A 10,680-nucleotide genomic window follows, 5' to 3' on the forward strand; every position below is an offset into this window, starting at 1 on the left:
AGAGATGACAGAGAAAATGTTTGAGTGAGAAGGGTTGAGAGGAATGAAGGAGGTGAGTAAGGGTTTGGGGTTTCTTTTTTCAGTTTTGAGAATGAAAATTTTTAAAATAAGGCAAGTGTTTGATTTTTTTCAATTGGGGCTAGAGTATAGATGACAGAGAAAAGGTCGGAGAGAGATGAAAGAGAAAGGATTGCGAGGGATGAGAGAGGTTGGTAAGGGTTTGGAGGATTTCTTTTTTATTTTTTTAATTTTGAAAATGAAAATTATTAAAATATCCTTAACCTTAAAACTTAATTCATGATATATAAGGATATTTTTGTCTACTGAAATCCGGTACACATTGCTAAAATGTACCAACTGAAAAACAGACGTACGCAATATATATATATATATATATATATATATATATATATATATATATATATATATATATATATATATATATGAGATTTTAGGGTTTAGGTTTAGATAAATATGAGAATAGAACAAAAAATTCATATACATTACATATATATTAAAATGGAAATAAGTTTGTAGGTTTTTACTCTAAATATTTGAGAGGTTTATTCGACATGATATTTTAATTTTTTTGGTTCTTAATTTATTTTCTATTTTATTTAGGAGTCAATGTGGTTGTTTTAATAATTTGGTGTTGACTTTTTTTAAAAGGTGAATACTTTATCAATGATTTTAGATTTTTTCAATCTTTCACTCTCTTTTTGTTTTACTCACTACATATTATCATTAACATGTGGTCACATTAGGATTATATTTACTCATTTCAAATAAATTGAAGACAAAGTTAAAAAAAAATTAAAAAATCACATTTAATGAATCTCTCAAATATTAGGACAAAAAATCTATTAATCCTAAATTTTTAGTTCAAAAATAAATATTACTCTTTACCTGAAGATGAAATGGACATAATTAAATTTTTATTCACCGAATTGCCATCCTTAATTAACACATTAAATAATTAATAGATATGTATGAAAATAGGCTGGGCTTTACATCATCAATGGTAAAAAAAAAACAAAAGTAAAAGTATGATAAAAATAAATACATCAATAAAATATGTAATTTAATTAAAAATAATAATAATTATGTTGATGTATTGAGTCATTAATGTTTCAACTGTCCTTTTAGTTAATTTATGAAATAATCCCTAACTCTTTTTTTTCACTCCAATTTTAAGTGTTGTATCATTTGTAGAGTGTGTTTGTCCCACTTGCAAGGGAAGCCAATTATATGTGAAATGTGCATGGGTTCTGCTAGTGGTAGTTCGTGGCTTCTAGTCAATTTAGGCATGTCTTGTAGTTTGCTTTTTTCCCTTTCCCTTAAGTCAAAGCTATGATTGAGAGTACTTTTAATGGGTTAAAAATGAACATAATGTAGCTTAGGTCGAAGGCAAAAGGATGCATCCTTAGCGGTGGTTATTTTGTTGAGTTGTTCTTAGTGCAATATCTATAAGCAACTATTGCGACAACAGGTTGCCAGTGGGAAGAAAATAATGGCCACTTATTGCTCTTTGATTTACATCCGACTGTAAGAGAACTCCTATGTGGGACTTTTGCTTTCGGCATGCCTAATCATCCATTCCACATTATCATTTCCAATTGACTCACTTGTCATGCCACTTTGCACAAATAAAAAGTTCCTGTAGATATTGTGTCTTTCCACTCATATCTCATCAAAATTCATTTATTACTATCTTTTCACTTTCTAAGGATTTTCCCAATTATGGTTTTGCTTTTAAAATGCATTTTGGAGGATGGAAAGAAGAATGTGTATTTAAATTGACATTGGTCTAGACTTACATTAGGCGCCCAACCAATCTTGTGCATGTCCAACGCTGATGTCCAGCAAACCTTTATCACGTTTTCCTTGTTTTGTGACACATGTTTTATTTGTTGACATATGTGACACATGATTTTTAAACGATGCTTGATGATCAAGATAGTTGATATGGCTACTAAGGAAACTTGATGTACTATAAATTTAGTGTTCCATCCTTTGAAATGCACACTTATGTAATGAAATGTTATTGAGAACACTCCAGCCTACTTTCTCTACTTAATTGTCATGCCAAAAGAGACCTTGAGTCTCCTTTAGCCTCCTTCAACTACTAGGAACCTTCACCCCGTCTAATCCTACACCTACACCTCTTAATCGACCGTGAGTTTCCACAAATACTTGTCTTTCACTGCCTCATCTTCACTCTTTCATTGGTTTGACTATCGTATGTTAGAGATTGGCTTGTGCTTACTGGATCGGTTCCCATCAATTATATATATTAAAATAATATACAATCTATTATTGGCATTAAAGTCAACTCCTCTACCACTTCAACCTCTTTGTTCCCTTTCAAAAAATATAATTTTTTGCCATAAAGCTTTGAAGCTACAAATTTGGCTTGGACTTTGAAGATGAGGATAGACTTAACGAGGCATTTAAGCTTGTAAGGAAAGGAGATGTTACTAAGGATCATGGTTCAAATGTTCTTTTGAAGTCCACACAGGTGTAGTTTCTGGCTTGGGTGGGACATTGGTAAGGATTTTAGGAAAAAAGATATGCTCTATTCAATCTTTGAAAGTGTGATTTTGTGAGAATAAGAGGGTTCCACATTGAGATTTTATGTATTATGGACAATGGTTCTTTTATTCGTTTTGTCATCAATGAAGTTAAGTAGGTTGGAGGTCTATGAATGTATTTTTTATGAGTACAAAATACATTTTAAGTATGGAAAAAGACTCTAAGGTCATACCAATATCAAAATGAACAATATTTCAAATTTTATGACCCTAATGATGTCATTAGGCTGAACATTATTATAAAATTCATTTAACTTATACTAGATAATAATTTGTGATTGAATGACATTATGTTAATTTCAATTCTCTATATTGTCAAGTATGTTTAAGTTGTATATTTTTAGATTAGATATTATTATTTTTAGCATATAGTTTATTTCCTTTATTTTTATCATAGATACTTTCAAATTCAATACTTAGTTGTTGAATTAGATAAGGATACACTGTATAATTATTTTTGTGATAAATTTGACGCATCTCCATTATCCACGTATAACATAGTGCAATTGAAAAGGAAAAAAAAAATCAATGAGTTTAGGTGATAATGAACGAAGCATGATTAAAGAAGAAATGGAAAAAAATAATCTTATAATTTTACATTTCATTGTTGCTAGATGGATATATTAGTTTTACAAACATCACTGTTTTGTTATTGTGAACCTTATTAGTGTAAGCCTTCAAAACTACTTGGTGTTAATATTTTAGGACTTGTTTTGTGATTCAAATATAATAGGTAAGAAAACAATAATATGGTAGGATAAAAATAAGATACACATAATCATATTAATATTTGTTACATGGTAAAATCTAAGTAACATAATTGTTAATAACCATAATTTTAACACTTAGAACAATGATGGTAATGACAATAATGATAATGATAGCTAATGAGATAAAGATGGTGACGACAAAAGTGATAACATGATGCCAATAATGGTAATTGATGTGAACATCATTGACCATGTTGAAACTCTTAATAATTATCATGAAGTCTATACTCAAGATCAAAGGAAAGTCTAAGATCCAATACATGGCTTATATAGGCTCATGACAAGAGCAAGAGCTAAATTGGCTTTCTAGTCTTCTCAGAGCTACAATTAAGAAAAATCTTAGAACTTGTGAAGAGTGTTTACCACATATTAAATTTACTTACAATAGGGTTGTACTTAGTGTTACTTAATTGTCACCTTTTGAAATTGTTTATGATTTTAACTCCTTTAGATTTGTTACCATGACCTACCATTTCTTAATATAAGGATCAGTTTGGATATGATAAAGATAAATATGTTAAAAAGTTACATGAGAAAGTCAAGGTTCAAATTGAGAAGAAAGTAGAAAGGGTATGCAAAATATGCCAACAAAGAAAGAAAAGGGTCACATTTGAATTAGGTGACTGGGTATCAGTGCATTTTTGAAAATAGTGTTTTCCATCACGAAAGAATTCTAAGATTATGCCTAGAGGAGATGATTCTTTTCAAGTATTGGCCAAGGTAAATGATATTATCTACAAACTATATTTATCGAGTAAGAATGGTGTAAGTAATACTTTAATGTGGTTGATCTCTCTCCTTTTCAATGTAAATGATTATTATTGGATTTGAGAACAAAGCCTATTAAAAAATGAGGAATGATGTGAACATCGTTAAAGATGTTGGAACTCTTAACAATTATGAAGTTCGTACTTTATATCAGAGGGAAGTTTAAGACTTAATACAAGGCTTATAAGGGCCCATGACAAGAGCAAAAACTAAATTGGCTCAGGAAACTTTGCAAAATATAGTGGTTCATCTAATGGTGGTATAGTTACATGATGGGACTCAAGATGAGGTGTTACTCACATGTATTGGTTTGGAATGAAACAAAAGACTCAATTGTTAGACTTAGAATAAAAGATCCAAAAACTTATTTGATGTTTTTTTTCTTATGTAAAAAGGGTTATAAATAATTTTGTGAATGAAAGGAATGGACATTTAGTTGTCATTTGAAATGAGAGAAATACTATACTAGGGTGTTTCCCTCAACTTTTTTTATCTTATCAAGAATTTGTTATTTTGTGTGACCATCTCTAAGGCAAACCTCATTGTGTATGACACCTATTTTTATGACTTTTCTTACCTAATTGCAATTCTACATGTTAGAATTTGTATTTCCTAATTCTTCAAGTCTTATGATCAAGCAATTGGTGATATCATTTTCTAAATCTCATCTTTGTTTGTATAATGTTAATTTTATTGGTATTATAAGTTACATATAAACTCTAATTATGTATAAAATTCATTGAGACTAAGAATAACCTTAATTAATATCAATGACAGTGATTGTCATGAAAGCAATGATGATAATGATAATAATGACCTTGATAAAAGTATGAGATGTTAAAATATAATGGTGGAATTAAAAAAATAATGATAATCATGATATAACAATCATGAGATATTATTTCTCTTATAAAATTATATGACAATAATATATGTAATGTGATGACAATGATAAAAATATAAAAACATAAGTCATAAGAAATTTATATAAAATAATGTTATATTTAGAATTTAAAAAGTAATAAATATGAATTAAACGTTGTTGCTTAATGCAACTCTAGTATATAAGGTGCAATTACAACAACAAACTTCCGAAAAAAAAAAGTGAATTATAACAATCAAATATAAGGCAAAATGGTAGACACAGAGATGGCGCCATAAAAATTAAAGAAACTAAAAAGTAAGAAAAGAAAAGGAGACTAAGGAATAATATGTGAGTTTGATCCAACACATAATTCAATGAGTGAGTAAAAATTAGGTTAAAATCCTCTTTTGGTCATCATATTTGTATGAGAATCTCAATTTGGTCATTATATTTTTTTTGTCTCAATTGGGTCTTATAACTTGTAAAAATGAGGCAATTAAGCCCTCACCGTTAATTAATGAGTAACACCGTCTTCTTTTGATGATGTGTCGCACACATTATATGCTTATGTATACATATTATATTACGTGGAATTTGCTATTTAAATAAAAAGTGTTTGAGATGGCACTGTAATTATTTCATCCCTTCTTCTTCTCTTCTTCATGTGTGAGAGAGAAGTTGTCTCCTTCCTCCGTCAATCATTTACTTCCACGGTGGCGTCTTCTGCATCTCTTCCCCCCAACCTCTGTACCATAACTCCATCAACAAAACTCATTACAGTAAATCCCTAATACGGGGAAGCANCTTTCTTTTATGGATACCTACAAAACCTCCCATTACCCATCAAAATCAAATCCTCGCTAGCCTCTCTCATCGTTGCGGACATCATTTAACCCAAAAACCATCAAGTTTTCTCACCTACCAGCAACAATACAACGCCATGTCACTCATCATCAAGGTCATCGTCGCTGACGACAATCACCATCGACAAACACCAGTACTGTTCATTGTTTCTCCATTCCCATTCGGTCGAAACCGTCGTAGAACTTAAGCGGAGCTTCCATTTCCGACAGTGAAAGCGGCATTGCAGTGACCATGGAAGAGGGGATCGTCGTTGTCGCCGCTTTTACAAGCCAAGATCGTCCTCTACCATAACTTTTCGTCCGGCAAGAGCGCTCGGTCGTTTCGCTACTGACGATGAAGACCGGCTTCACCGAGGAAGGTGGTGGAAGCACTATTACGACCCCATGGAGGAGAAAGGGTACCTCTGCTGCAGTTGCCATTTGGGAAGAAAGGCACTTGCTTCCTTTGTTTCTCTAAGGAAGAAACCCTAAAAATGAGATTTTTCTTTGGCCATTCATGTTCCAAGTGGCTATGCAGATACACAGAGATCAAAATCAGTGGAAAAGTTACAAACTTTCTCAATACCCACAGTTCTAATTCCTGTGTGAGAGGGTGAAGCTTGGTTTTGGATGAAACCCATTTGCCCTCTCTTGGTTCTTGATTTTCTTCTGCAAATTGTGCACAAAAGAGCAACAAAATTGGTGAGAATTGAACAAAGAAAGTGAAATTACAGAGAGGATAGTTGGGAAATTACAGAGAGGATTGAGTTCACAAAACCCTGACGACATCGACAACAAAGGTAGGTATCTCTCTATGTTCTCATCAATTGTAGCATTCTAACGGCACCGCCATTTGACACATTGGATTTGTGTCGACAAAGCTGAAGAGGTGGATTGAGAGCTACATGAAGGGCGACGAGCAGGTGTTACCGTCGATCATGGAGGTGATTCTGCAGTTGTTGGGGACGCACGAGGAGACTAATTGGGGATTTGTGAGATTGTTCAAAACTTAATAATAAATTAAATAATAAATTCCACGTTATAAAACCATATTTTACGTCTAAAGCTTTTTTTTTTTACACTAAAATACACGTATTTAAATCATTTATAAGTCAGTCATGTCTTTGTCCACCACGTCATCAGTAACAGACGGCATTACTCATTAGTTAACGGTGAGGGTTTAATTGCCTCATTTTTACAAATTATAAGACTAAATTGAGACAAAAAAAAATATGATGACCAAATTGAGATTGTCATACAAATATGAGGACCAAATGAGAGTTTTAACCTAAAAATTAAAAGACTAGATAAAAAAGGAAAGGAAGGAGATAAAGTATAGTGTTGTGAACTCCTTTTCCTTTTTGGAAGAGATGGTATTTATAACTTGCCATTTGATCCACTTGGACTACTGAAATTCNCTTTTTGGAAGAGATGGTATTTATAACTTGCCATTTGATCCACTTGGACTACTGAAATTCATCCCGTTCATTTTACAAGACACGTTGACCTAACTTTTTTTTAACTACAATTGTCTGCTAATTAAATCTTAAATGTTTTAATATTTAATGGATATAAAAAAATCCAAAATTAAAATCATGAGAAGGGCAAACAACACCATCCAAACATTTAATTTTGGTTGAAATAGACAGAAAACTAAAAAAAGTCGTAACAGAGTATCACTAAGAAGATAGGAGACTTGCGTTTTTTCTTTTGTAATTTCCACAAAAAAATTCGATCAATAAAAGAGGGCATGTTTAAAAAAAAAAAACTAAGTTTGAGCATTTTTATAAAAATATATCAAAACAATAGTGTCTTCCTATAATACTTTCTTTTAAGAAAGATACAGATGAAGAAATAATAAGTTTCCGTGCGGTTAGCTGCTGATGGAACCCAGAGATTGGAAACAACAATATTTATTATTAGTGTATTAAAGATATAAAGTAAAAAAAATAAAAAAATGTTATATAAATTGTTGTAAAATATTAGTGGATAAGTAATATAACTCAAAATGTAAATCACTTTGAGAGAGCAAACAGGACACTGAAAAGGAAACTAAAAATAACATTGCAGATTTATGTACTACTGAATATCTAAGGTTTACGACTGGAGTTGGTCTAAAGCAAGAATAAGAAGTGCAAAACATCCAAGCAAGAGTATCTTTTTCTGTAAAGTCTATCCCACCCATATTCATGTTTCTTGTACTTGTGTTTTTCTATTTCCTATAAGGATAAAGATACTTAGACAACATTTTTTGACAACATTTGAACATCGTCATAAGTGTCATTGTGTGATTGGTCCATGGTGGTGTCATTGTATCATTTGGACCAATCACACAATGACACGTATAATGATGTTCAAATGTTGTCTATGTATCATTACCCTTCTTATAATGTCTGGAAACAAATTTTTATAAGTAGAAATGTCCAAAAAAACACAAATATCGTTAGGATAGATTTTATTCATGGCTCTGATACTATGTTATAAGTAGACTTTAAGTCTAATTTAACCCCACAAACCTGACTTACTTATAAGGTGAGGTTTGCACTCTATTTGTATATTATAATTTGGTTTTATCTCTAATCGATGTAAGACTTCCAACACACCATCTTTGTATCGAAACATAGGCATCTCGAATAAGTGATAATAGAAATGGATGGTCCGATCATTTTATCATCAGTTTGTTATTCAGATGAAAATTTTAAAAAACATAAATTGCATTACTTTTTTTTTTTTTTTGCGTTGAAGCAGTGATTGAATTGCTCTTAGGCTGAACTTTGGGATTTCCACTTCCTGGGGGAGCAAGAAGTACCAATAGCTAGTTTATTACACCTTCATAGTTCTCTATAGACTATATGTATATGTACTACAAAACCATTTAAGTTTTTCACATATTTCATGCTGTGTTTATTGTAGTTTTAGTCGATATGCAAACTATTTAAAATAAAATTAAGAAATATGACTTATTAAATATAGTTATATTTTTATTATCTTAATTTTTATTTTAATGCTTTATCTTTGTTATTGTTTATTTGCGAATTTATGTCACGTCATAGTTTTATTAGACTTTCATTCTTATTAGACAAAATTTACTAAGAAAGACTAGCATAATTAGAAATAGATAGCTAGATTCTTTAAATATAAAAATGATTCAGTTTTTAATTATGTTGTGGAAAAAATATTTCTTTTAGTATTCTCTACCTTTTATAGTAATTTTTAATAAAAAAAAAATAACGAAAATTAGATTTAGTTTTAAGAATAAAAAATTGTAAAAATAAATTTCAAAAATTGAAATTAAAATTAAAAGATGAAATCAGAGAGACTAAAGCAATTATTCAACCTATAATCATTTTAAGAGAATTATAGTACTTAAAATGATACTATATTTCCTTTTTAATTGTTTTATTAAAAAATATAAATAGTCCCTAATGTCAAAATACACCGATCTCATTATTCCTTCTGATTATTTAAATGGTTTCCGAGTTGATTAAATGTCATATTCACATATCCATGCGATAAGGTCAATGTCCTTTCTAACCTAAATTTTATCTTAATTTTAAATTTTCATAAATTCCTGTATTAAATTATATATATATATATATATATATATATATATATATATATATTAAATTCAACAACAATTCTCTTGTTTTGTTACTCCAAATTTTCAACGATGCCAATCAAATTTTATGGGGTGTCAACCAACTACAATATTTTTATTTGAGCTTCCTATAGCGTTAGAAGCTCTAATGCTTTTGATAATATGTTTTATAAATTTCATTATAAGCTTACTTAAAGACTAAAAGAACAAATAAATAGTAAAATGGAAAGGAGTTTGGAGAAGGTTGTGTTGTTTTATTTTTACTATTTTTAACCCTAATGGCATCCGCTTCAACCCCATAGTCACATGTTCTAAGAATAACAATAGCCTTCCTCTTCAATGTGCATGTTTTGTTTTATACTCACTGATATAATTACTGTAATAAGTCATTTGTACTTGCATTAAAGAATTGTTGCTACAGTAGAAAAAGAAAACGAAGTTATTACAGCATTTTAAAGAATTAATTTACGAGAACAGTGAAATAGATGTCTCCAAATATTTAAAATAATGCTAACAATATATAAATTATACAGCTAAAAGTGGCCCCAATAAAAATCGAGTACAAAGTTGACAATTTTTGATGAGCTGTCTTCATATGAAAGAATGTCAATAGAACATATATAATTGCAGTAAAACGTTAGTTGTAAACCAAAACATTCATCGGTTCATCCTTCGAGGGAAATATTTAAGTCCAAATTTGGACTCGAAGGGAACCTCCAACATGACAACTAAATATGAATGTCTCAAAACTGGACAGTTCACATAACTGATTTTTAAGAAAATTACCATAAATGTAAGATGTCCTGGCTACCTTCAATTTCATTTCCCCAAACAATCCAATATTCTCATCTCCTGGCTACACTTTTTGGAGGGCCTTATCTCTTTTCCATCTTATCTTATTTAAAGATTCCACCATTTTATGCAAGGCGGATATTTCAAAATCTTTCTGTGACAGCTCTTTCTTCAATGATTCGATCTCCAATTCACTTTGCTTTAATCGTTGATTCAGCGCTTCAATCTCGTTTAAATGGGCATCACAGCTTGGGGCATCCTCTTCAGTGTTTTTATCTATCTTTGCTTTCTTGGAAACATCAACTGCCTCATCCGTTTGTAAAGCCCTCTTATTAGAGCCATTCTGGACAGTGGGTTCATCACTTACCATTTTCCGAACATATAGAGTGACAGGCATGCCTTTACTTGTCAGAAATGTTACAAGTTTTTGTGGACGCCCTTGATTATCCTAAGA

General features: G+C 30.8%; 1 protein-coding gene across 2 annotated transcripts in view; it reads right to left on the bottom strand.

The window, feature by feature from the left end:
* The window catches only part of LOC106768146 (small RNA degrading nuclease 1-like), a 32,756-nt gene that overhangs the window by 12,387 nt on the left and 9,689 nt on the right, over positions 1-10,680 (bottom strand). The window contains exon 12 of one of the 2 annotated variants that reach the window (XM_014653123.2): positions 10,246-10,674. In XM_014653123.2, the coding sequence (XP_014508609.1) occupies positions 10,291-10,674 (384 nt within the window). In that variant the 3' untranslated portion in view covers positions 10,246-10,290. Of the gene's footprint in view, positions 1-9,989; positions 10,675-10,680 lie in introns of those variants that run through there. The other variant, XM_022783339.1, reaches the window with a different exon arrangement.

The sequence above is a fragment of the Vigna radiata genome, chromosome 7 (assembly GCF_000741045.1).
Source record: "Vigna radiata var. radiata cultivar VC1973A chromosome 7, Vradiata_ver6, whole genome shotgun sequence".
Classification (NCBI taxonomy): Eukaryota; Viridiplantae; Streptophyta; class Magnoliopsida; order Fabales; family Fabaceae; genus Vigna; species Vigna radiata.